This window comes from Pseudophryne corroboree, chromosome 11 (genome assembly GCF_028390025.1).
Source record: "Pseudophryne corroboree isolate aPseCor3 chromosome 11, aPseCor3.hap2, whole genome shotgun sequence".
NCBI classification, from domain to species: domain Eukaryota; kingdom Metazoa; phylum Chordata; class Amphibia; order Anura; family Myobatrachidae; genus Pseudophryne; species Pseudophryne corroboree.
The window spans coordinates 110,824,819-110,852,325 of record NC_086454.1 but is presented as its reverse complement, the minus strand read 5'-3'; the positions used below and the strand labels follow the sequence as shown (position 1 = coordinate 110,852,325).

The 27,507-nt window shown below is 38.1% G+C and overlaps 1 protein-coding gene across 1 annotated transcript in view; it reads right to left on the bottom strand.

The window, feature by feature from the left end:
* LOC134968654 (uncharacterized) overlaps positions 1–27,507 on the bottom strand; it is a 188,434-nt gene that overhangs the window by 145,384 nt on the left and 15,543 nt on the right. The window contains exons 19-38 of the mRNA XM_063944178.1: positions 27,295–27,421; positions 26,478–26,733; positions 26,111–26,166; positions 25,633–25,733; positions 24,865–25,019; positions 24,606–24,744; positions 24,213–24,323; positions 23,091–23,270; positions 21,985–22,224; positions 21,464–21,620; positions 20,813–20,941; positions 20,264–20,408; positions 19,775–19,815; positions 19,296–19,643; positions 7,109–15,082; positions 5,673–5,951; positions 2,180–2,278; positions 1,039–1,079; positions 425–553; positions 10–144 (exon numbers count right to left, since the gene is read on the bottom strand). Coding sequence (XP_063800248.1) covers positions 10–144; positions 425–553; positions 1,039–1,079; positions 2,180–2,278; positions 5,673–5,951; positions 7,109–15,082; positions 19,296–19,643; positions 19,775–19,815; positions 20,264–20,408; positions 20,813–20,941; positions 21,464–21,620; positions 21,985–22,224; positions 23,091–23,270; positions 24,213–24,323; positions 24,606–24,744; positions 24,865–25,019; positions 25,633–25,733; positions 26,111–26,166; positions 26,478–26,733; positions 27,295–27,421 — 10,842 coding nt within the window. The remainder of the gene's footprint in view (positions 1–9; positions 145–424; positions 554–1,038; positions 1,080–2,179; positions 2,279–5,672; positions 5,952–7,108; positions 15,083–19,295; positions 19,644–19,774; positions 19,816–20,263; positions 20,409–20,812; positions 20,942–21,463; positions 21,621–21,984; positions 22,225–23,090; positions 23,271–24,212; positions 24,324–24,605; positions 24,745–24,864; positions 25,020–25,632; positions 25,734–26,110; positions 26,167–26,477; positions 26,734–27,294; positions 27,422–27,507) is intronic.

Genomic DNA, 27,507 nt, shown 5'->3' with positions numbered 1-27,507 from the left:
TGAATTCACCTTGATTTTTACTGGTTTATCATCCTCTCCTTGTTCTCCTTGTTCTACCTTTTCTCCTTTTACTCCTTTAATGATACATTGTTTGGGTACACATTCACCACAGCATTCTCCTTCTTTCTCAGCATATGCATAACCCTAGAGGGAATAACAAGAGAACAGAGAACCATCAGACTAAAGAAGATGCTAATCCATGATTAGGGACATTATAGATGCTGCTAGCGTGAACCCTTATGTGAGCAGATCAATATCCTTAACAGTTTGCAAATTGGTCATTTGCTGAAATGGGTTTAATCTACTGCTGGATTTACAGTAAGGTTCTCCCTAAACAAGATCATCCCCCACCATATAAAAAAGCTGAAAAGCAGCTATTAATTAAATGTTAATCTAATGAGTAAATAAGGAATGTTTGCCTAACCTCTTCACATGTCTTATCACACTGAAGGGCTTGGCATTTTACGGCATAGAAACCAGACTCGTCCTGTTCATCCTTGGCGCACTCGCAATTCTGACATACACCCTTTGGTTGAGGGATGGTAGATCCACGCTGGAGAAAAAAGTAATAAAGCAACCTTAAGCCATTATACAGAACAAGGTAAGTTTTATATACTCACATTTGTCTTACATTGTATAGAACATAACTTCAGAATCTTATGACTATGGGGAAGATTTATCAAAGTTTGGAGACAGATGAAGTGGATATAGATAAAGTGTCAATCAGCTACTAACTGCCATGTTACAGGCTGTGTTTGAAAAATGACAAGTCGTAGCTGCTTGGTTGGCACTTTATCTCTCTCCCCTTTATTTCTCTCCAAGCTTTGATAAATATCCCCCTATATGACACAAATGGATGTGGCGTAGTTTTTAGTCCATAGAAATATCAAAGTGAATATTGCCATGAGTAAAAACATACTTGACCACTGACAAATATAACCAAAATGTTCCTCTTGTATCCATCATCGACCTACAGCATTACCTACAATTAAAACAAATATAATGAATCTGGATTTTTTTTTTCAATAATGTATTTACCTGGTATATGGTATTGTCCACAACACAGACAGAGTCAGGCTCTATTAAGATACAAAAATATTTGAGCACATTAATCCCTTCGCTAGATTTTGACATACAGTAATTGGTTACCAAATATCAAATAGACTTTGAAGACCCTGCAGGATGCTAGTTCATGTATGCAACATCCTAGAAGATTACGATAATTCTGTCCCTAAATATAGATTTGGATTTTATCTTTTAGTAGTGAAATAATTTTTTTCAAGTCAAAAGAATCTGAGGAATAGTGGGCCCTTTTCCTACTGAGGCTAATGCATTGACAATTTGTCTTCAGTATTTGGAAATATAATTTTCAGTTTGTTCACAAACTGCAATTGGACTTTTAGAAATGGAGGTCAAGCTATTCATTCTAGAACTTATTTATCTAGATGCTTCTGTTTATCTATACTGAATCTGTTGTAGGCAGTACTATTTTTCTGGTTCAGGAACTGTGGGTCTGGAGGGGGAGCTATTAAAAAAGTGTTAGATACATACATAGATAGATAGATAGATAGATAGATAGATAGATAGATAGATAGATAGATAGATAGATGATTGATACAGTAGATAGCTGTTTTTTAGGAAAGAAGGCACTCAAAATGGACTTTAACATAAAACATTTCTTATGGAAAATACATTTTGGTCCAGGACAGGTTCGGGAACCCAGTTCCTGATAATGTCATTTGTAATGAGAGGTTCAGGAACTGAATTCCTGCTGGTTCCTGATTAAAAATAGCACTGGTTGTAGGTTACTAATATTTTGTATTTATTTTACCATCTCCTCCTATATCATCTACTTGACAAGGACAGCTAAAGCACAATAAGAAAGCCCAATTCCAATCATCCAAAAGAGGCAAAAAAAATACATAAAGGAAAAGAAATAACTTGCTGGGCAATATAAAAGAAAACTAAATCCATACTTTACTAAGAATTCTGGTCTACAGGTTAAGGTGCAATGTTTCAGAAATGTAATCTGAATGTAATGTCATCTTTTGCACCCTCATTATTCTTCATCTGAATATTGTGACAAAGTAACTATTTCTCAAAAAGTCAAAGACACCATCACCAGTTAAAAATTAAATAAAAGAACTGAGATGTACTGTAATTAACCAATGGAACATACCACATGTGACATTAGCACAGCAGGCACCAGGAGGCATATAGGATACTACACGATATCCTGTTCCACAGGTTGGCATCAAACACTCGCAAGGTCCACAGTCTATAAAATAGTGAATATATAAGCTTGAAAATGCATAAATACAAATACAGTGTGTTATACATATGTCTGATTAGTACACATGTGATTGTAAAACCTTTAGTTATTAAAGGATATGTTTTGTGACCAAATAGTTATTTTCAGTATGGAGGCCCCTGCCTAGTTGGCAGCTTCATCTCTCATAGATCGCAGCTATTAATTCACCCTAGTTCCACATGTCTTCTAGGTTTCCTGCTACAACACCACATGCACTCACCATATGGCCAGCCCCAACCATCATGCATATCCCCAAATTCACAGCCTTTTTCTTTTTTTGTTGAGGAATTAAAAGCCAATGCTGGTAATACATATGAGGATACCACCCTATACTGAGCACTACTTGTGGAATGTTGAGTCACCATGATGTGCTGCTTATGTGCTAATCTGTCAGAGTAGTCTAGAAGACTGACATGACTATTACACCACCCAGCTATAGCAGTGCAATCAGACAGTTAGTCAGAAAGCACCGGAAATGCAAGTAGCATAGTGGGGAGTAATCCTAGAAATCTTCATCTTCCAAATTACCTTCTGTTTCATGTGTGCCCCCTAATCCCTCTAGATTGTATGATCTCAGCACATCTTGTTTCGGCTGCTGGTCAAGTGGCATTTTGTCTATAAACCCATTGTACAGATCTGCAGAATCTGCTATATAAATACATAAGAGATAATAGTAAACATCACAATATGTGGCAGTTGGAACATGCCCCAGTGCCATGTTACATGTGAAGTATTGTTGTAATAATGTCCAAACTGACCCAATACACTCATGGCATATTTGGGCTGCAGTAATTAGGTGTGCAATAAAACATGCTTTCTAACGATTATCTCAGAATTCTGTACGCTATGGCAACTGTTATTATCCTTATAATTTACACTGATTTAACCAATACATATTGCACAAGTGATGTTAATGTGCAAACATGTTTATGTAAATAACTGCATTAATAGAAGTACATTATCCCATATGTATTTGTCAATGGGTAAATGGATTACAGCAGTGTTCTGCAGATCTCTAGATAATAATTGAATATGCTAATATGCTATGCTAATAACTGAATAATCAAATTATTAGTAGAAAACGAAAGTAGAATAGGCCATAGAATTGTTTTTGCACCTGCCTAAAAGCCTACTTTATAATTAAAACATATTCCATTGTGATATTACTGAGGTCAGAATGAACCTTCCTGACTGACCCAATTCTCATTGAACACTACACATGCATTGCTATATATATATATACATATATATATATATATATATATATATATATATATATATACTGCCACAAAGTCTTTCCCTTTAATACACCCATGTGTCCAATTGTGCATGGACTGAGATGCTCACTTTCAGTATATGTACATACAGTAATACCGATTGGTGTATCCCATTGGTCGCAGGTGCAGTTTCTCCATCCGAGTATGGCCTACGTAGTGAGCATTCAATCATCTGTGTATGCAACCGCTTTCCCTGACACGTCCGCGACACTCACATAACACAAGCATAAGATGGATTGTCACTGTGCACATGCTAAGCCATTTTCCTGTCACCAATCAGGACGTCCGCTACATTCTCAGTTCTCCCTGCATTCATTTGTGATTAGAACTGCGACTCTGAACAGACACATTCGGGACGCATGCACGGTGTCACTTAGATGTATGCGCAGTAGAAAAAATATCGCTCCACTACATCCAACATCGCAATTGCATACACTTCTGAACCAGGCCCTTTTTGTCCCTGAATATGTCCCTATACAATATGTCAGGATCTACCAACTGCGCAATAAAATGTTCTTTTCTGCATGTTAGACGCCATTATTAAAAACTGTACATATTCTCTAGTCTTTGTAAGTAAATACTTGATATGCATGGATAGTAAAAAATGTTTATTATAACTACAATATACTGTAAAGCTTTCTGTTCTGTTCTTTTGGGGGGATTCAATATTTATTATTCTTGTTGGGGTTTTGTTGTTGTTTTTCAGTGGAAATAAAAAATGTTATACAGTAAATAACTGACAAACAGTATATCATGTTTATGTTATTTATTTATTTTTTTAAAGGAAGTGGATTTGGTGGGAGACACATACTGACATAGAAGAGGACATCAGTTGACAAGTGGTCAGGTCAGAGAGAAGATGCTTCCACTGGAAAGGGGTCCAGGTGAAGAGATATGGTGTTAAGTGAGATAGGAATGTGTTAAGAGACAATGTAGCAGGAAATAAAGTGCTAGCGGAGAGGAAAAGGAATAGTTTCCATCATTCCGCTCATCAGTATGTGCATTAGATTTTTAAAAATATTATTTTTTATCTTTAGATACTGCTTCCTCTGCCAACTGTAAAAAGCACATCTGTATTAATATACTTTGTGACCCGTAGTATGAGGCATCCGCTGCATAAGGGCACCTTCTATACTCATCCCTGGCATGAATGCCCCCTGCTACCCAACACCTACTTGACATGTGTCTCTATTACAAAAGCAGTGCATATAGTAGTGTTTCATCACCATTGCTTATTGCAGTAGCAGCAAGGCCTAGGGTGACACTAAAGTGTTTGGGGAATCTCTTAGCATTTCCCTGAAATCCTCCTTAAGTTTTGGTACCACTGCAATTAGTCATGTTGATGAAACAGGAAGCAGGTGTGTTGTTCCTATAATAAAGCTCATCTGGTTTCTATAAGAGTGGAGTAGCAGTGGTGGAAGGGGATGGAATGGAAAGTTACTAAAGTGAGAATGGGAAGGTCCCCAGGAAAAAGTGAAAGGTCCCCAAATGTTGCAAAGGACAATGACCGGCAATCAGATTTTAGTCTTTTGTTTTTTTGCTTTAACTGAAAATGCATGAAAAGTCCTCCTTCCACCTTTTTAGTTCCTATATAAGAAAATAATCAAGTTGTGTAAACATAACATGGTAGAAATTGTAGTGCTTCATGGTCTACGGAGTAAGTATCACACATTATGTGCTTATATGCATTGACTTAGCATCATACTTAACCGAAAGTCATTTTTAAATATTGTTTACTATGCTTGAAGGTACACAGGAGAAATATACTGTAGAACACAAGTGGGTATTTTTATTTACTTAATTTATCTTTCTTAGCCCAAAAATTAATGATAATGACCTAATACATGACCAAAATCATTGGACTGCCTGATTATGCTATGATGGTAATGACTTAGATTGTTATACAGTAAATGTCACTATGTGAGCTCCTATCTTTCGGCATCTGTATGTTAAATTAAATATTGTCAGAAGATCAAAACTTGAATTAATGTAAATTAAGAGTATATGCACTGATACAATATAAATGGTATTTGTAGAGTAAAAAAACAACAACACTTAAAAACATTTATCTGGTCTATACTTACTGGTTTCTGTCGAGGTACCAGGTTCACCAGATGTACTAGGTTCACCAGGTGGACCGGTATGAGGCTTGGTTGGAGGTCTTCTGCTTGGTCTGTTCATTGATGGTTTACCACTGGTAGCATCCAGTATATGGGTAAGCTCTGCACTTGTGAGAGTGGTTACTCCTGGTGTAGTTCCGGGTGTTGAACAATCTCCTACATGCCGTTCTATTTCACATTTTTTGTTACATATGGCATAAAACATACAACCATCCATGTCTTCTTTCTGGTAGATAGTTTCACCTGTGTTGTGGGAAATATAGTAATTACCGTACATAGCATTTTCAGAAAAATTAATCATATAAAATGTATACAACATTTAATCAAGAAATAATCAGATGACATTATAGTAATTTTAGGATGGATCTTGTTACTCGGTCTGTGTGCTGCATAAATATGGAGACTCTATGCTTTTGTATCCAATATGGCAGAGCTGGTATCTCTACCCTTACAAGTTAAATACATTGGGCCTATTAGTGTACATGGCATATTTCCATACACACAGGCAGTTAACTGTCACTTTTCAGTTGCACAGTGTTTATTAACCAATCAATTTCAGCAAGAATATTTTTTTGGGGGGAAATAGAAAGGGTGGTATAACAAACTATTTGGGGGTCCATATAACCAGACAAATGAGATATAACACTGCTTTACGGTATTAAGGTTTTCTCATTAAGTGGAATATTTATCAAAAAAATGGAAAAGCCTATCTGATTTCTGCTATAATTTTTCAAGTAAATTCTAGAAGCTAGCTAGATTGCTATAATCTGATTGGCTGTTATGAGCAACAACTCAATTTGGACTTTAGAGATCTTTCTCACTCCCCCTCAAACCAACCCCCCCCCCCCCCCCACAGTGTTTGCTTCAGAAGAGAAGGAGTTGCATTCATCAGTGTGCTAAGCAGTACAAAAGCAACCTCAGCAGTAAGTCAAAGAGCTTGATAGGGCTGCAGTAAAGGAATTTAATATTTTGCTTCTACTACAAAAGATGCTACAACAAAGAGATGTAACTGTTCCAATAAATGCAAAAGGAATATTGGTTGTCTTTCTGCTGTTGTATAGTTTGGTATGTTAGCACATTTGTTACAGAAGCACTAGAAAAAAGCACATTTTTGAAAAATCAACTTGAAAATTTTAAGTCAAAAAGATTTTGAAACTGTTTGTAACTGTTTTAACCTTGTTAGTTTTCATAAATTATGATTTTATCAAAATTAAAATGTAAGTTGTAATACTATTCTAACCCAGATAAATGAAGCTAGTCCTACATCAACGTTCTGTAACACAAATTTAAAGTCTAGAATTAACCTTTAAAGAAATTCATGCACAAAATATTTAACTTACTAAAAATGTTTAATAATCTAAATTATAACTATAAGACAAAAATTATGCATTGACTCTTACCTTGAGCATACATTTCATCCTTTATTTTGCAGTAACAAAATGTTGTGCTGGCAGATGGAGGTACCGTTGGAGATTTAGAAGATGATGGTGTAGTTATTTCAGGTCCACTAGTTGTTGCTAGAATCTCGGTGCTACTAGTAACTGATGTGGAAGATGTGGTGTGAGAAGAGGAACCTATGGGTGAAGCTGTTGTACCAGACGTTGAAGTCACAGTTACAGTGTTTGTGGTGGTACCCGAAATGGAAGATGAGGTAAAAAGAGGGGGAGATCCAGTAGTTGAAGTTGTCTCTCCTGGAGAAGTCTCACCTGGTGTAGTGCCAGGAGTAACCTCTGAAGATGAGGTTGACGTGGGAGATGTGGTTATTTCACCACAGGATTCAATATATGTTTTAGAACAACATTCAATTCTAACTGCATAGTCAAGACACTGTTTAGGTTCAGCTTTTTGTTCTTTGTTCTTACAAACCAATCCATCATTCACATTGCATGTTTTTACTTGGTCAGATTCTTTATAAGACAAATCTGAATATTTCTCAGCTTTGCACTCAATATCATTTTCAACTTCATCCTTTTTACATACTTCTATCCCCTTAGATCTCAGTTGATCTGAATTTTCCTTTTCTTCACCATTCATTTCTAGGGAAGGTTTATTTGTGTTATGCCATATTGTCCAGCGACATTCACTTTCTCTCAATATTTTACAGCTAGAAGATGGCGGAGATGTGTTGCTAGGTTGTGAACTGCCTGGGGTAGATGGTGTGGATGTTTCACCACCTGTTGGTCTACCAGGGGTAGAGGATTCACCACTTGTTGGAGTACCAAGGGTAGAGGTTTCACCACCTGTTGGTCTACTAGGGGTAGAGGATTCACTACTAGTTGGACTACCAGGTGTAGAGGTTTCACTACTTGTTTGTCTACCAGGGGTAGAGGTTTCACCACTTGTTGGAGTACCAGGTGTAGAGGTTTCCCCACCTGTTGGTCTACCAGGGGTAGAGGATTCACTACTTGTTGGAGTACCATGTGTAGAGGTTTCACTGCCTGTTGGTCTGCCAGGGGTAGATGTTTCACCTCCTGTTGGTCTACCAGGGGTAGAGGTTTCACCACCTGTTGGTCTACCAGGGGTTGATGGTGTAGATGTTTCGCTACCTGTTGGTCTACCAGAGGTAGAGGTTTCACCACTTGTTGGAGAACCGGGTGTAGAGGTTTCACCGCCTGTTGGTGTGCCAGGGGTAGAGGTTTCACCACTTGTTGGTCTACCAGGGGTTGATGGTGTAGATGTTTCACCACCTGTTGGTCTACCAGGGGTAGAGGTTTCACCACCTGTTGGTCTACCAGGGGTTGATGGTGTAGAGGTTTCACCACTTGTTGGCCTCCCAGGAGTAGATGTTTCACCACTTGTTGGTCTACCAGGAGTTGAAGTTTCACCACCTGTTGGTATACCAGTGGTAGATGTTTCACCACTTGTTGGAGTGCCGAGTGTAGAGGTTTGGCCACCTGTTGGTCTGCCAGGAGTAGATGTTTCACCACCAGTTGGTCTACCAGGGGTAGCTGCTTCACCACTTGTTGGAGTACCAGGGGTAGATGTTTCACCACTTGTTGATCTACCAGGGGTAGATGCTTCACCACTTGTTGGTCTACCAGGGGTAGATGCTTCACCACTTGTTGGAGTACCAGGGGTAGAGGTTTGACCACCTGTTGGTCTACCAGGTGTGGATGTTTCACCACCTGTTGGTCTACCAGGGGTAGATGCTTCACCACTTGTTGGAGTACCAGGTGTAGAGGTTTCACTACCTGTTGGTCTACCAGGGGTAGAGGTTTCACCACCTGTTGGTCTTCCAGGGGTAGAGTTTTCACCACTTGTTGGAGTACCAGGTGTAGAGGTTTCACCACCTGTTGGTCTACCAGGAGTTGATGTTTCACCACCTGTTGGTCTTCCAGGGGTAGAGTTTTCACCACTTGTTGGAGTATCAGATGTAGAAATTTCACCACCTGTTGGTCTACCAGGGGTAGAGCTTTCACCACTTGTTGGTCTACCAGGGGTAGAGGTTTCACCGTCTGTTGGTATTCCAGGGGTAGAGGTTTCACCACTTGTTTGAGTGCCAGGTGTCGATGTTTCACCGCCTGTTGGTTTACCAGGGGTAGTTGCTTCACCACTTGTTGGAGTACCAGGGGTAGAGGTTTCACCACCTGTTGGTCTACCAGGTGTAGAGGTTTCACCAGATGTTGGTTTACCAGGGGTAGATGCTTCACCACTTGTTGGAGTACCAGGGGTAGATGTTTCACCACCAGTTGGTCTACCAGGGGTAGATGTTTCACCACTTGTTGGAGTACCAGGAGTAGAGGTTTCACCACTTGTTGATCTACCAGGTGTAGATGTTTCACCACTTGTTGGAGCACCAGGGGTAGAGGTTTCACCACCTGTTGGTTTACCGGGTGTAGAGGTTTCACCACCTGTTGGTTTACCAGGGGTAGATGCTTCACCACTTGTTGGAGTACCAGGGGGAGATGTTTCACCACCAGTTGGTCTACCAGGGGTAGATATTTCACCACTTGTTGGAGTACCAGGAGTAGAGGTTTCACCACTTGTTGATCTACCAGGTGTAGATGTTTCACCACCTGTTGGTCGACCAGGGGTAGATGATTCACCACTTGTTGGAGTACCAGGGGTAGAGGTTTCACTACCTGTTGGTCTACCGGGGGTAGATGCTTCACCACTTGTTGGTCTACCAGGGGTAGAGGTTTCACCACCTGTTGGTCTACCAGGGGTAGAAGTTTCACCACTTGTTGGTCTACCAGGGGTAGATGCTTCACCACTTGTTGGAGTACCAGGGGTAGAGGTTTCACCACCTGTTGGTCTACCAGGTGTAGATGTTTCACCACCTGTTGGTTTACCAGGGGTAGATGCTTCACCACTTGTTGGAGTACCAGGGGTAGATGTTTCACCACCAGTTGGTCTACCAGGGGTAGATATTTCACCACTTGCTGGAGTACCAGGAGTAGAGGTTTCAGCACTTGTTGGTCTACCAGGTGTAGATGCTTCACCACCTGTTGGTCTACCAGGGGTAGATGATTCACCACTTGTTGGAGTACCAGGGGTAGAGGTTTCACTACCTGTTGGTCTACCAGGGGTAGATGCTTCACCACTTGTTGGTCTACCAGGGGTAGATGTTTCACCACCTGTTGGTCTTCCAGGGGTAGAGTTTTCACCAATTGTTGGAGTACCAGGTGTAGTGGTTTCACCACCTGTTGGTTTACCAGGGGTAGATGCTTCACCACTTGTTGGAGTACCAGGGGTAGAGGTTTCACCACCTGTTGGTCTACCAGGTGTAGATGTTTCACCACCTGTTGGTTTACCAGGGGTAGATGCTTCACCACTTGTTGGAGTACCAGGGGTAGATGTTTCACCACCAGTTGGTCTACCAGGAGTAGATGTTTCACTACCAGTTGGTCTACCAGGGGTAGATATTTCACCACTTGTTGGAGTACCAGGAGTTGAGGTTTCACCACTTGTTGGTCTACCAGATGTAGATGTTTCACCACCTGTTGGTCTACCAGGGGTAGATGATTCACCACTTGTTGGAGTACCAGGGGTAGAGGTTTCACTACCTGTTGGTCTACCAGGAGTAGATGCTTCACCGCTTGTTGGAGTACCAGGGGTAGATGTTTCACCACCGGTTGGTCTTCCAGGGGTAGCGGTTTCACCACTTGTTGATATAATAGAAGTAGAGGTTTCACCACTTGTTGATATAATAGAAGTAGAGGTTTCACCACTTGTTGATATACTAGTAGTAGAGGTTTCCCCACTTGTTTGCATACCAGGGGTAGACTTCTCACCAGTTATTGATGTTGAGCCTGGTGAGGAAATTTCTGTTACTGATGTTGTTAATGGGCCTTTTGTCACTTCACTAGATGAAGGTGAGGTAGGTGATGGGGTTGATTTTCCACATGATTCAATAAATTTTTTAGAACAACATTCAATTCTGACTGCATAGTCAAGACACTGCTTAGGTTCACCTCTTTGTTCTTTGTTCTTACAAATTAATCCATCTTTTACATTACATGTTTTTACTTGGTCAGATTCTTTAATAGATAAATCGGAATATTTCTCAGCTTTGCACTCAATATCATTTTCGACTTCCTCATTTTTACAAACCTCTATTCCCCTAGATCTCAGTTCATTTGAATTTTCTTTGTCTTCACCATTTATATCTGCTGAAGGTGTTTTTGTATTTATCCACTCTGTCCAGTGACATTCACTTTGTCTGAATTTCTCACAGCTTGTGGTAGTAGAAGATGGGGAGGAAGTACTTTCAGTCTTTGTTGTGGAAGATGTCGTAGTTGGAAAAGATGTGATACTTGTAGTTTGTGTTGGGGAGTTTGTATATGTTTCTTCAGTAGATGGCTGGCTAGGAGTTGAGGACCCTGTTGATGATACACTTGTTGTTATTGGGATGTTAGTTGGGGATATAGCAGAAGGTGTAATTGACTCTCCGCAGAATTTAACAAACTTTTTGGAACAGCACTCAATTCTTATACTGTAGTCATTACATTTTTCTTCTGGCTGATGTTTATTTTTACAAATCAAACCTTCTTCTACATTACATGTTAGTTTTTCGCCAGTTCTTTCAAATGCTAAATCAGGATATTTCTCAGCTCTACACTCAATTTGATTTTCAATTTCACCATCTGTACACACTTCTATTCCTTCAGTTTTTAGTTTAGATGTGTTTTCAGTGTCTCCTCCATTAATATCAGAGGTAGGTGTTTCTTTATTAAACCAGTCTGTCCAGTAACACTCAGCTTTTCTAAAATTGTCACAATCTTCAGGAGTTGGAGATCCAGGCTCAGTTACTGAGGTTGTAGATGAGCTTGGTGTAGAAGTTGATGTCTGAGATATTCCAGTTGATGTAGGTACATTTAAAGTGGTTGTTGATGCAGTTGTAGATGCCCCAGCTGTAGTGGGTGTTTCCAGTTTCTCACAGTGTTCTGCACAACATTCAAACCTTATTCTATAATTATAACATTTTTCCTTATTTTTCTGATCTCTGTTAAAGCAAGTTAATCCAGTTTTCAAATCACAGGTCTTTTTTTGTTTATTATCTAATATTATTTCACCATTTTTATCAATGGCTTCACACTCTATTTTGTTTTCAACTTCTCTATCTATACATATCGCAAATCCTTTAGATGTTATATCTTCATATGATTCAATGTCTCCACCATTACTTCTTGTACTTGGAGCATTAGTATCATACCATGGAGTCCAACGGCATTCCTTCTTCTTTATACACACTGTTGTTGGTTGTGATGTACTTTCAGTTGTGGATGGACTTGATGGAAAAGAAGTACTTGGAGTCTTAGTGCCTTGAGTAGGTTCAGATGGTACACCAGTGGTTTTAGCGCCAGTAGTTAAGGTAGATGGTGGTGATGTCTCAGATCCTGGTGAAGAAGGTTTTGTAATAGATGTTGTTGTTGGGATACTTGTTTTTTCAGTAGATGAAGGTGTGGTTGATTCACCACAGAATTTTACAAACGTTTCAGAACAGCACTCAATTCTTATACTGTAGTCATGACATATTTTTCCTGGTTGGTCTTTATTCTTACAAATCAATCCTTCTTTTACATTACAGGTGGATTTTTGTACAGTATTTTCATTAGTTAATTCTGAATATTGTTCATCTTTACACTGAATTTGGTTTTCAATTTCACCCCGCTTACAAACCTCTATTCCTTTAGCCCTCAAATTATCTGAGTTCTCATTGTCTTCACCATCTATATCTTCAGATGGTTTATTTTCATTAAACCATTCAGTCCATTGACATTCTGATGCTCTAAATTTCTCACAGTCTTCAGAAGTTGAGCTAGGTTCTGTAACTGAGGATGTTGTGGTAGGTACTGTAATGGCTGATGAGGGTACAGATGATTGAGTGGCAAGAGGAGTGGATTTGGTCAATACTGGTTCACAGTATGATGCACAACATTCAACCCTTATTCTGTAATTATGACACTTTTCATTTTTTTTCTTCTGATCTATATTCCTGCAAGTCAATCCATTCCCGAGCACACAAGTAAGAATTTGTTGATTATTTGCTATTGTTACTCCTTCATGATCAATAGCTTCACATTCTATTTTGTTTTCAACTTCGTGCATATGTTTGCATATCTCATAGCCTTTTGATTTTATATCTTCTGGACTTTCACTGTCTCCACCATCATTTTGCAAGGTTGGCCTGTTAATATCATACCAGGGAGTCCAACGGCATTCCATTTTATGTACACATGATGTGGGTGAAACAGCAGTTGTAACTTCAGATGATGATGATAATGTTGATGGTGGGGATGTGTTTTCAGATGGAGAAGATGTTTCAGGGCCAGGCTTTTCAGTTATTGGTACACCTGTAGAAGGAAGCTTTGTTGGCCATGTTTCTGATGTTGATGTGCTTATTGTGGTTTCACCAGCAGTGGTTTTTGGCTCAGAGGTTTCAGTAGTTGTTATTTTGGATGTGGGTAGAGGTTCACAATACTCTTCACAACATAAAATTCTTATCCTATAATTGAAACATTTCTCCTTGTTGGGTTGGTCTCTGTTTTTGCAGCTAAATCCATCTTTCACATTACAACTAACCATTTGATTGTTATCAGCAATACTCTCTCCTTTATTATCAATTGCTTCACAATCTATTTTGTCTTCAATTTCCCGGTTTGTACAAACTTCAATGCCCTTTGATTTTATGTCATCAACACTTTCAGTTTCTCCTCCATCACTCCTTGTATTTGGTGTATTATAATCATACCAAGGGGTCCATCGACATTTCATCTTATTCACACATACTGTTGTTTGTGACGGGGTAACCTCAGATGATGTTGAGGGGATGGATGTATCAGGTACAGGTTTTTCAGTAGATGATGTGCTACTAGAGGGAGTTGATGATGGAGACTTTGAAGATTGTGGTTGTGAGGATTCTGATGGTGAACTTGTTGTTGTTCCTTTGGTTGTAAATGCACCCTCTGTGGTTGTTTGCTTAGTGGTTTCAGTTGTATGTATGTCTGGTGTTGGTATAGGTTCACAACGCTCTTCACAGCATTCAATCCTTATTCTATAATTGTAACATTTTTCCTTCTTAATTTGGTCTCTATTCTTGCATTCCAATCCATCATTTAAGTCACAAGTAACCTTTTGATTGTTATCAGGAATAGTTATGCCTTCATCATCTACAGCTTCACATTCAATTTTGTTCTCAACTTCTCGATCTGCACAAACTTCATATCCTTTAGATGTAATGTCTTTAACAGTTTCACTTTCTCCTCCATCACTTCTTGTATTAGGTCTATTGGTATCATACCATTGTGTCCAACGACATTCCATATTTAACACACAGGTTGTTGTTGGGGAGGCTTTAGTAGTTTTAGGTATTGCTTCAGATGATGCTGGTGTTTTCTGGGTGCTTTCTGTCTCAATTCCAGGTGGGGAAGATGTGTTGGGGGATGTGCTTACAGAAGGAGGTGATGATGGGGAGTTTGAAGTTGCTGGTTCTGAAGTTAACTCACTAGGCAAAGACGGTGGGGTTTCTTTAGATGTAGGAGACTGTGTTATAATTTCAGGTGGAGAACTTGTTTTTGGTGATGGAATTGATTCTACACCACTTGTGGTTGAAGAAATTGTTGTGCAATCTCTGTATTTACAACATTCAATTCTTATTTCATAATTGTGACACATAGGTGGATTCTTGCTATTAAGACATATGAAGCCAATATTTCTGTCGCAGGTAACATCTTGTTCTACTTCTTTGAGAGATTGATAAGGAAATTCCTTTGCTCTGCATTGCACATCTTTGGGGTTTTTGCACACTTTGTGACCTTGTCTTTCAATATCCTCAAAGCGTTCCATATCACCATCACCATTTTCTGGTCTGCTCACGTCATACCACTCTGACCAAGTACAGTCATAAGCTTCAACACATTTTGTTGGTGAAACTGAAAAACAATGAAAAATAATTATAATTAAAGTACTATTAAATATATGTATTAATATTTGGAAAATGCATATACTATATACACAAATATTGCCAAATGACAACCAGGAGGCTATTTATGCAATACAACTAGAAGGGAGGATAAAGGTAAATCCTGATCTGGCGCACTCTAATGAAATACCAAATTTGGTAATATTGTGTATATCAGTTGTAGCAGTTTTATTCTACCAGTAATCAGGTATATACTGTACCTTTTTCAGTACACAGGGCAATGAAGCTCAAATTGATGCAGATGTTAGGTGATTCAACTATTAGAAGATCATATACAGTATGATACAAAGTTACCATGTCCATTAATGTCTCCAAGATATTTGTATTCATCATATTGTGGTTTGGGTATATTGAGAAGGGTTCTAGAGGACATAACTCTCATGGAACATGCTGATACTAATTAAAAAGTTAAAATTGTGGTTATCCAATACTTAAGTTACAGCAAGGACTGCTGTGGAAATATTTACTGTAACACCCAATGTGGCACATGCTACACCTGTGAGACAGCAGGAACCTAGCTTATAAATATATTTGAAGTTGGTTTACAGTAGTTTAGAGTCTTTAAAGAACAGTGCCCATATCTCTCTTGGCTACAGACTCTAGTAGGGATTCACATTGAAGAGGCTTCCCTGGATTGAGACAACAATTTTTTGGAGTGGATTTCAAATTAGGGACTATTTGATGAGAGATAAAGATAGAATTGATGAAATGTCAGGATTAGGGAGAGTTTGAAACTGGTGACAAGGAAGTGTGCAAAAATTTAAATTGCCCGCTAATATAGGACCATATAATAGAAAAAAAGCTGAACTAGAATTAATGGGTCTGGGACTCCAGGTCGACAACAAAAAGGTCGACACACCTCAGGTCGACACCAATTGGTCGACACACCTTAGGTCGACATGGCCAAAAGGTTGACATGGGCAAAAGGTCGACAGGAACAAGGTCGATATGGAAAAAGGTCGACCTTTTTGTTGTCGACCTGGAGTCCGGATACTGAATTAATAGTGTTAGCGAGAATTCTGACGTAAGGTAGTGGCTACAACTGAGATCAGGCTATTAAAAGCTATGACTGAGCAGTGAATTTAAAAGGATCTATGTTGCAGCATGGTTATGAAGACTTGAAAGGCAGAAAAGGTGGGGAGGGCAGCTTAGTATGTGTAAAAAAATAATATAAAATCAAATAGGAGGATTTCTGTGACAATCATGAAAATTAATAAATTACCAAAATATGTATGTATATATATGGGAGATCTAGCTTAAAAGAATGTAGTGAAATTAAATTATTATAAGAAATGGAAATAAAAGTAAAGACAAATGTGACCATTCTCATGGTTGATTTTTAACTACTATATACAGATTGACTAAAATATCTGCTGGATTTGTTACTATCTAATTGAATAGATACTGAGCCTCATATCCAAATGTCAAGCTCTGTTGTCTAACTTATTGCTTCTCTTACTAAAATCTGTCCATGTCTAGATTTGCTTGTATCTTAAACGTCTGGCCCCTTACATGTGCAGAATTGAAACAGGTTAACGCAAGTGTTTGTAAGGTCTGTAGTATGACCCCTGGAGATGTAACCTAACAGGATGTGGTTAATAAACCGCCTGTCAGAATCCCAGTGTTCAGGATACCAACGCCGGAATCCGACAGCTGGGGAGATGCCGGCGGTTGGAATTCTGAGTGCAGCCCAGTATTCCCACTCGGTTGGTGGGTCCACGCCACCACCTGAGTGGGAATATAACCTGAAGCACGGTGAGCACAGCAAGCCTGTGAGGTGACTCGCTGCCTCGCTGCCGGGATTCTGACTGACAGGATGCCGCTGTCGGTATAGTGACAGCCGGCATCCTATCTGCCGGTCTCCAGTTTGTATTCCAACCTAACATCTGTAAATCTTATACAGGAGGAGATGCACTCATATTTTATAACAACAGAGATTAAGCTCCTGGTTAAGACTGATCTTAAATAAAAAATAAAAAAAAACAATTGTCTCAAGACTACATAGAACTTTAAACTTGATTTATAGCGAGTAAATTATTTGAGGATGTACAATTCAGGAAAATATTGTAAAAAAAGGACTGATTTCAAGAAGGACTGATTTTGCATTGGGTAAGCGATCCCAGCAGTCAGCATACTGACTCCGGGATCCCGGCCGTCAGAATGCTGGCAGGAGGGCGAGCACAACGAAGCCCCTTATGGGCTCGGTGGCTTGCTGCACTCGCCACAGGATCTATTCCCACTCTGTGGGTGTTGTGGACACCCATAAGTGGTAATAGCCCACCGCCCCCTGCCGACATTCTAGCGGCCGGGATCCCAGCATCAGTATGCTGACCACCGGGATCCTAATCACCCTTGATCATGACTACATCCCCTGATTTTACCTATCAAAAATAATTTTCTTTTTAATTTGGAGTTTTCAGACTGAATCTTAGTAGTGTAACTGATACAATATACAGTATTTGGTATTTGAGCAAGCCTTTTATGCTGTACAACAAAGGACAATGATACAAGGCCAACATGAAAAAATATATATGTCAGCAGAGAATTGGTTGATAAATGGAAGAAATAAGGTCGTTACACATGAAACTAATCAGACTGGGCTGAACATAATTCTAGTGCACCATTGGGATCATGATTGAGAAATGCAGCATAGCTATGTCTTGAATAGATGGTAGAGCCCTCAAATTAGGACTGTGCCAACTAGATCAGAGAAGATGGATACAGTACATAGGACATGGTAATAACTATGCTACATATCTATCTATATATATATATATATATATATATATATATATATATATAAAAATGGATGTATGTGTGTATGTATGTTCCAGCATAACTCTGGAATGCCTGGAGTAATTTAAACCAAACTTGGTACACATATGATTTATAATCTGGAAAAGAATACTGTGGGGGTAAGACACCACTAGCTACCCCTAGGGGTGGGGGTGGGAAAGGGGGGACATGTAAAAATCCATAGTTTTTTTTGGGGGGTGTATGTTCCAGCATAAATCTGGAATGCCTGGAGAAATTTACACCAAACTTGGTACACATATGATTTACAATCTGGAAAAGAATACTGTGGGGGTAAGACACCACTAGCACTCCTAGGGGTGGGGGTGGGAAGTGGGTGACATGTAAAAATCCATTGTTTTCGGGATCGCTGTGAGGAATAGTGACACTCCTGATGACATTTCAGTCCAATATATATATATATATATATATATATATATATATATATGGCAAAAACCACTGACTCATCACAAAATCTCCTGAAACATAAGGACTAGGAACTTGAAATTTGGACAGTAGCTTACTTTTGTGACGTAGGCACCCACTAGGATGGGATTTTTCAAAATACCACCCACAAAGGGGTTCTAAGGGGTGAGATGATTATTGTGAATCGTTGTCCAGAAAATAAGACACAGACTACAGATTCCTGTGCAATAAAATCTGTTTATTGTTTTTGGTGTGTTCTTAGGCGGTTTCATGGAGGGGCACTTTGATGCTACCAGTTCTCAACAACATCCTTCCACAAGTGACCTATTTAAAAGCAGTATTACATTTGCTTAAATACCAGCGCTTTTCATCTCTTTGTGATTATACTTTAAATTTTGTAGCGAAGCACGGGTATTCAGCTAGTATATTAATATTAAAACAACTTGGAAAAGCTTAGCTGGAAAAGGATTTAGGAATCCTATCTGACAGAAAGTTGAGTACTATAGCAGCACACAATACCAGACAGCAATTGGAAAGGCAAATAAAATACTTTTACATTTTTAAGTAAGATAAATGTACAATACAAACATAGGGCCTGATTCATGTTTGTAATTAAAGCATAAAAAGCAATTAACTTTGTGTCTGGAACAAACCATATTGTCATGCAAGGAGAACAAATACATTTATATGTTTTCAGTGCAGGATAAATACTGGCTGCTTTTGCATATAGCCCACATATAATATGTTTGACAGATTTATCTTTACACTGCAATTTAGATTACAGTTTGAACATACCGCACCCTAATCTAAATCTCTCTGCACATGTTACATCAGCCCCACTTGTAGTGCAGCAGTTTTGCCCAGTTGTGTGCTTTTTTTTTTTGCTTTACTTTCAAACATGAATCAGGCACATAGTAATGCCATAGTATAAACAGTAGGAGTACCTGATGGAGTACTTGTTTCACCAATGGAAGAACCTGGAGTAACTGAACCAGTAGTAGAACTACTTGAGCTTTCCGTACTTGAGCTACCACTGGAAGTGGGTTTGGTTGATGTTGAGGGAATTTCAGAACCAGCTGAAGGTGTATATTGTGGTGTCCATTCAGATGAGATTGTTGGAGTTGTGAAATCAAATGTCGTGGGTGGACTCGTAGTTGTTGGGCAATGGTCAACTGTTCTTTCCACTGTTGAATTATGTGAACAGGTGGCATATATGCAACCTCCTGTTCCATCCGCTGTGTGGTAGACTAAGTCCCCCGCTAGAAATTCTTTTCCTTGATATTTGCAGCATGCTACAGGTTACATAGAAAAACACATATTACATGAAAATTCTGTAATTTAGTAAAATGTCACTGAATATTTAGCATGATGCTATATTGAACAGCACAGTTAACCTATAGCAAGATTATATCAGAAGCCGTACCTTTTGCTGGGGTGCACTCTTTGCCATTTTTCGTACATTTGCTACAAGTAATTAAAAACAATATATTATTATAGTTCAGATAACTAGTGTTACTAAGTTTCCATAATGCATGGATGTTAGTAATTTTTTCTATGATTTCTAATAAGCTGAATCTAGGTCGACAAACAATTGTCCAATGTCAAAACAGAAGTGAAATACATACTTTTCCACCCTGCCAACTATTATTTCTGACTACTCCTTAAAAGGGCTGTTTCACCTACAGAGTTAGTCAGGTCATGTTGTGCACATCTACGATTAAAACTTTTATTAGCCGCATTGCTTTTCTTTCTTTCAGAACATCAGTGCTATTGTTCTGTCTTGTATAATCTGACAGAGCTGTTTTCATTTTGTATTCTGTGTTGTTGACTGCTTCCAACTCTGAGTGGATATACCCTCATGTGTAATCTATATTATATACATACATACACACATAGATCATAATTTCCTTACCAAATAGAACATCTGCTTTCACTTGGCATCTTTTCTCCTGGTTTATATTCAACTCCGTAATCATCATAACAATGACAGGATGCAACACACTGCATAGATTCCTCATCGAAGTATGGTCTGTCTACTGGACATTTAGGGTAGCAACCTGCGGCAAAGAAATGAAGGTGTTGCTACAACAAAATGTTGATAAGCATACTTTAGGCCTTCAGCTTGGCAGTATTATAGTGAGACACGTTTTCATCTTTTCATTGGCAGTGTTGATTACAACACACACACACATATATATATATATATATATATATATATAATTTATATATACTATACACAGTAAGAAATGGAGAAAAGGGGGTACATTTACTAAAAGTCAATGTTGATTAATTTTTATTGATTTTACATTGATTTAACATTGTTGTTGTGTTACAGGATCTAAATCACACATTTAATAGATGTTTTTCTGACATCGATTTTTTTTAAAAAGTGCCAGAAAGTGGCTGTTAGTAAATTCGCAATTGAAAGTGATTGTTGGTAAAAAAAAAAAATTGTACTTACCTTCTAATCCAATCAAGTTGTTCAAGCATACACCAGAAGGATTCATACAGGTCTTCATACAAGGGGCTCCACATGCTTTGTAGTGCCACTCACAATGTCCTTGACGATTGTAGAAATCGCAAAATACGGCTGTTGAGAGAAATCAGGGTACTTAGTTAAACCATGCCTGGTAATTCTTCAATTATGGCTATTGTTGTTCTCAGTTCTCTAATTGTTACACAGATTTATTTTCTATTTTCTTTATTTTTGAGAGTACATTTTGGCAAAACAATTGCTGGATAGACCACTAAATTGTATATTTACACCTGTTTCAATTAAGAAAACTCATGTTGTGGTGAGGAACATCATTTTGAGAAACTAAGAAGATTGTATGTTAGGGTTAAAATAATTGAACTGTTCAAAAATGTAAAAGAGTGTTACTTTTCTTACGGTATATTTAGAATGCCACAGATTATTTAGCACGATAATAAAATAATTCTAAAATGCAATTTAACCCATACAAAATATGATCTTGTTGCCCTAAAAAGTAACTGTAAATAAGTGCAAAAATATTGGCGCAGATGTGACACTTCTATTAAAGATACTTGAAGTCTACATTTATTAAAGGCGGTTAATATTTATTTCTTTATTGCTCCAAAAACTCATACTTACGGCAGATATTTGGGGATCTCCAGCTTATACATTGTCCAGCCTCACTGCAAGCTTGAGCGTAAGCACCTACAGCAGTACAAAAGCAGTCGCAGTCTCCACCAGTGTCACAAGCACAAGCATCATTTACACAGGCGTCATAGTATTTAACTGGATTCACCTGTTTAGAGAAAAAAAATCATTATGAGCAGCCCTCCAACTTATTTCAATGTAAGGATATATAACAGTCGCGTCACAAAACCTCGTACGTTTTCAGACAGCAAAGTAAGCAAATCTATTGAAATAAGCTAACAATACTTTTGCCATAGAACTTGAGATTTACTATTTAAAGTAACCTATACTGCCCTATATATTGAGCATTACTGTGATATGTTATGAGCCAATTTAGCAACAGTAGCTTTCTCTAAGTCTGTTTTATATCCATGAAGTATCTAAAGAGGATACTATCTAACCTCAGCAGAACACAAGAAGCAAATAAACTATACAACATTTTTCATTTTATAGAATAAAACTTATTTTCTCACCAGAGCATGACAGGAGGCAAATGTACCACTAGTGATAATGCTACACTGTTTTTGGGACCATGCTTTTCTATAAGGATTTGAATCACAAGTATCCTGTATGTCCACAGCATTTGGACATCTCTGAGAAAGTTTCCAACTGTTGCCAAACTCAAAAACATCTCCAACCACAGACTGACTTCTGGTGATAAAATCATTGCCAGCATTTCCATCGTAGTTGCCACAAAGACCACAGATTTTGCCCTGTAATTCAATAAAACCATGTTAAGAATCTACTCGGATGCCAGAAGAAAATATTGTACATACAGTAAGTGCAATGTCAGCTGGCTACTGACAAAATACTTATCATCGATTGTTAGACATGTTAACTGGTTATTATAAGCTAAATAAATACTATAATTGAATTATGTATTGTAAAATGTTTGCATTTACTTGTTTATTGATATACCAGTAAAAAAAAATACTTATGCCATCAGACCATTCATCAGACCATTCATACAAACCTTGGTAAAACAGAAAACACTCATGTTCTACCGTCACATTCTAAATTTTAAATATCAATAATACAGGTCTGTATTATCCGCAACCTATTGATATGAGCTATATTTCACTATGAAGTATTTTTTATTTTAAAGGGTCTTAAACAGTGGGCAAATACAGTGTACTTCATGACTACTCCTTAAACTAATTTTGATTGGCAAGTGAATCCTAAAATCTTTTATAATAAATGAAATACATTTGCATTGTTAAAATGTGAAATGTCCACATTCCCAGTCCCCTAGAAGCAGTTTGAACTGAAGAGACTACTTTGGGTGGAATTCTAGTCTTTCAAGTTCAGCAGAAAATATTGAAGTCATTATCCTAATTGCATTCTTACCTTTTCATTATAACTCCCTGCTCCATGCACTACCTAAACTGCCTGTCCTACCTATTCTCTTCATTATCTGTGTTTGGATTTCTGAAAGTGTTTCCTAAGAAATTCTGTTATTAAAAATAATTTGCTGTCATTTCTAGTACTGGGAAGAAACGTAATACAGTCATAAGGTAATATTATACAGTATACCAGTTATGTTTGCACAGTTTGTATTCAGAATTCAATGTTCATTTACCTCAAATTTTGGATCCAGCTTTATAAGAATAGTGCTTTTCTTATCCCACACTAAAACCAAACCATTTGCTGCTTCAACTACTAAATAGATACCCATCTGCCGAACTTTGAAGAAAACATATTGTCCATAATCCTTCTTGATCACTTCAAATTTCTGATCTTTAAGGATCAACTCGTAGTTCTAGATAAAAAAGAGAAGGAAAAAAATGTAAGGTGGAATATATGAACAAAACCAGCAAATGTACTATACTGTGAATCTACATGCATTAAAACCCAGCATAACAAGTTATCTTTGTTCATAATTATGTCTTATTTGTAATAATTACTAATTTGAGTATACCTGAAATTACAAGGGAGAACTCTTTACTCTGATGGAACTTTACAAAATGTGGCTTATTTTATATTGTGTAAATGGTGACAAGACAAATCCAGTCTAGCACTCAAATAGCCATGGCCTTATTAATATGGTAATGGAATTGTCCACATTTATTGTATAGTAAGTTATTGTCCACTATACTTATTGCATATTCTTACCTTTCCATTAGAACTTTCTGTTCCTGTTCCCACCCAAACTGCCTGTATTATCTCTTCTCATTATCTATGCGAGGGTTTGGAAATTGGGGGAAATGTGTGTATCAAGCCTTAGAGAGATAATAAAGCGGAGAGAGATAAAAGTGCCAACTGATCAGCTCCTGTCATTTAATAGGATGTGCTTGAAAATGACAAGTATGAGCTGATTAGTTGGTACTTTATCTCTCTCCAATGCTTAATATGTTTTGGTTGCTCTAGTTTCTGTACATCATTGCTCATTATTATGGTTCCAGATTCCAGTGGCCAGAGATTAGAAACATGGCATAGTTGGGACTTGGTAAATTGGACCTGGTTGTGGTGTGGGTGGACCTGACTGAAGTATCTGTCGGACCTGGTTGTGGTGTGGGTAGACCTGAGTGAAGTATCTGTCGGACCTGGTTGTGGTGTGGGTGGACCTGACTGAACTATCTGTCCCAATGTTTCCTTTTAAAATTTTGGAACAATGATAACAAAACAGCAGAGCACTGTAATATAGATGTATGGTGAACATATTTAGTAAGATAGCATGATATTCTCAACACTTGACACTCACCCCAAGGTAGAGTCTAATAGATTTGGAACAAGTAACACCATTAGAACCACAGGGAACATTTTCTGTGACAACTCGGAATGTACCGACAGAAGCGTTGTCAGAACAATAATCCTGGGGATGAAAGAAGAAGTGAAGTAAACATTTGGGGACTCATAGTATGAATTTGCTAAATTATTAAAATCCGAATCTGAGTTCTCATTATCATTTGTCTTGTTCAAATGGTTTATTTAACTCAATTTGTTATACACAAGCTAAAGTTTAGTTGTAAGACCTAAATATTCCATGCAAGAAAATACAATGTGCAGAAAATAGACCTGTCTGAACATAAAGTGCTCCCAACATCTCAAAGAAGAATGCAAACACAATTATATTGAACTTAAAAATGGATTTTACCTGAGCCAAGGTATACCAACAATTTCCATTGAAGCGGTATCTTCTGTTGTCAAAGGTGAGGTAGTGGCCATCTCCATATGCAGCACAGGTGCCCAGACATGTGTTTTGGGTACAGTCCCACTTTCTATTTTTACAGGTACTATGCAATGAAGGAAGACATAGGTCATCGTAAAAGAATATCCTCACCATAACCTGAGATTCTCATAAGAGACACATCATGCAAGGTAGTCATTGAGTATCATGAATTTCAGCATCTTACCAGGTATTGCATTTGACTTTAACTGTTTCTCCAGCTGAGAAGATGTCATCGTTGAGTGTGCAAGGACATTGATCTTCAGGAATACATTCCTCCTTTCCATCATCATACACCAGTCCCTCGGGGCACACACAGCCAGAAACACATTGTGAGCTGTACTGTAAGGTAATATAAAACACTTTATAAGAACACTGGCAGTCAAATCTAAATAAAATATATATTTTTTTATTTACTATGTATTTTTTTCTGAAGGAAGTCTTGTCATTATATAATGCTACATACTCTGTACAGAGTGCACTTATTTCAATTCTGGATTGTACAATGAAATAAAAACTGGCTGACATAAACAAATGTTTTTCTCCTCATAGTTTTTCTCTCCACAGAATGGCTACTACAACAAAATGGATGCTACAGAGCAGTATTCTTTAGTTAGTATACCAAAAGCACAAATTCAAAAGCTAAATCACATCAAAATAAACTAATTTAGGTTTAAACATGAGTGTTCATTTAATTCTATGCTAAAATGTCTTAAATGCCCTTTAAAAATCATATCAACTCATCAAAGATAGAAATCACCTGAATCATTCAATGTACGGCAGTGTTTCAAAATATGTAAAGCAGCTAATAATATAAAAGATGTTTCTCACAGGAATGTTTTACACCCATGTAATCACTAGGGACAGTAATTATGATATTTTTTTTCCACTGAATAATTTGCTAAGAAATACCATTGTTGTATAGGATACAAATATATTAATAATGTTTTCTTACACATTCGTTGTCAATGGTCGCACAGCTTTTTTGACACACAGTTTGTTTGGCCTCTGCAGTCTCACTGTCACAATCAAAGTAGACCATTGGCTCTTTGCATACTGTTGGAAGAAAAATATTATGAGTTACAAAACCAGAACCAGGTTAATTTCTTCCCTTGCACAGAGAGGCATATGTTACAATATGTACAGTGTATTATACAATTTATATATTTGCTATTTTTAATTCAAATTAGCATAATATAGAAGGACTAGACAAAGCTTCCAGATTATTATGGCCTGTGGCGGAATACCCTCTGGAAAACAGCCCCTGTTGGTGTTATGGTGTCTGACAAAGAGGTCCAAGACCTCTTCATATGTGACATCAAACATATTTAGAAGAGCAGAGTGGGAACCTGCGTTAATGAGCCCAATTTTGCTATGGGGCATAACGAGTAAGTGTTATGGCCTGATTATGGCTTTGGTCTTTGGAAAGTTACCTTTTTCTTTCACTGGATTTATGCCGATACATTCCATTTTCCCATCTGTGCAGGTGCTAGAATATTTGAAAAACAACGATGAATATACAGTAGCTCATTAAAAAAAAAAAAAATTTCACTCCCTGCACCTAAAATTATGGAAGGTTGGTGGACTTGAAGTGATCATTTAACTCTTAGCACTGTGCACAGTTTTAGGTGTTGAAGCAATCTCACAAAACTAAGTATATTACCAATTTATGGGACCGAATCCAAGTTTCGGAAAACAGGTGCGCACCTTGAATTGTACTTACTAGACAAATAGGTGCATGTATACAAATCAAACCCTTTCCGATTGCAATAAGAAAATACAGTTTGCATGATAACTTACCAAACTGTTCCACTGTCATGAATCACTTCTCCAGGTGAGACTGCGGTTCCCTTGTATAAACAAGAGCAGACAGCTGGGAGAACGCAGTTTCCACTTTCATCTAGATAGGTTCCATCTGCACAAGTGCAACCATCAATGGGTACGTAGTCAATCTCACAGATTTTATCAGACTCACTCAGGGAACGGCAGGTGAGTGGGCAAGTACTGACTTTGTAACGGTATACAAAACCGGGACTGCAGGTAGTAGTATATGAGTCTAAGGATAAAACATAGTAATAAAACATGTTAGAAGTGGCTGAGAATAATTGGATTAATTAACTATATTCTACAATCTGCCTGCAAGTCATGGTCTTCATTAAAGGAAGCCTGGACACCCTTACTTGGCATAATGTAAAAAAAACCATAATGTCATTCTTGTGGCGGTATATTGTGAAACGCGGCTACTTGGCATAAAGTAAAAAACCCATAATGTCATTCTTGTGGTGGTATATTGTGAAACGCGGCTACTTATTGGGATATGATGCTTACTGCTTAGGCTATCTGCCAAGTTCCCTGACATCCTGCTCACACCTGTCACTGTTCTGCTTGCTCCTCCATGCATGGGGAACAACATGCACTCTGTCTGGAAAAAGAACGGGGTCTCAAGAAGCAAGGATAGCATAGCATGTATGAATGGGCTTTTCTTGTCCTTGCTGACCCAATGTGTTTTCAGACAGAGCATGCAGGAGCGATTTTGGCTGTGATGGGAATGTGCAGGTCATCAAGAGACCCACTGGTGAACTTGAATCCTCAACCTTTGTTAGTTGGTGAAACTTACGACAAACATCTGTTCTCCATCCACGTAAGTCAACTCCTTCTCTAGAGCAGGCGTAAACATAAGATGACAGTGCAGCACACATGCTGTGTTCTTTGTTCTCGGAATTGCAAGAATCAAACATACAGTTCTGCAGGGATACAAAATAAATTACTGTTAATCTTAATACATGAATATCATCCTTTTCCATAGAACTAATACTGACAACTGTTACAG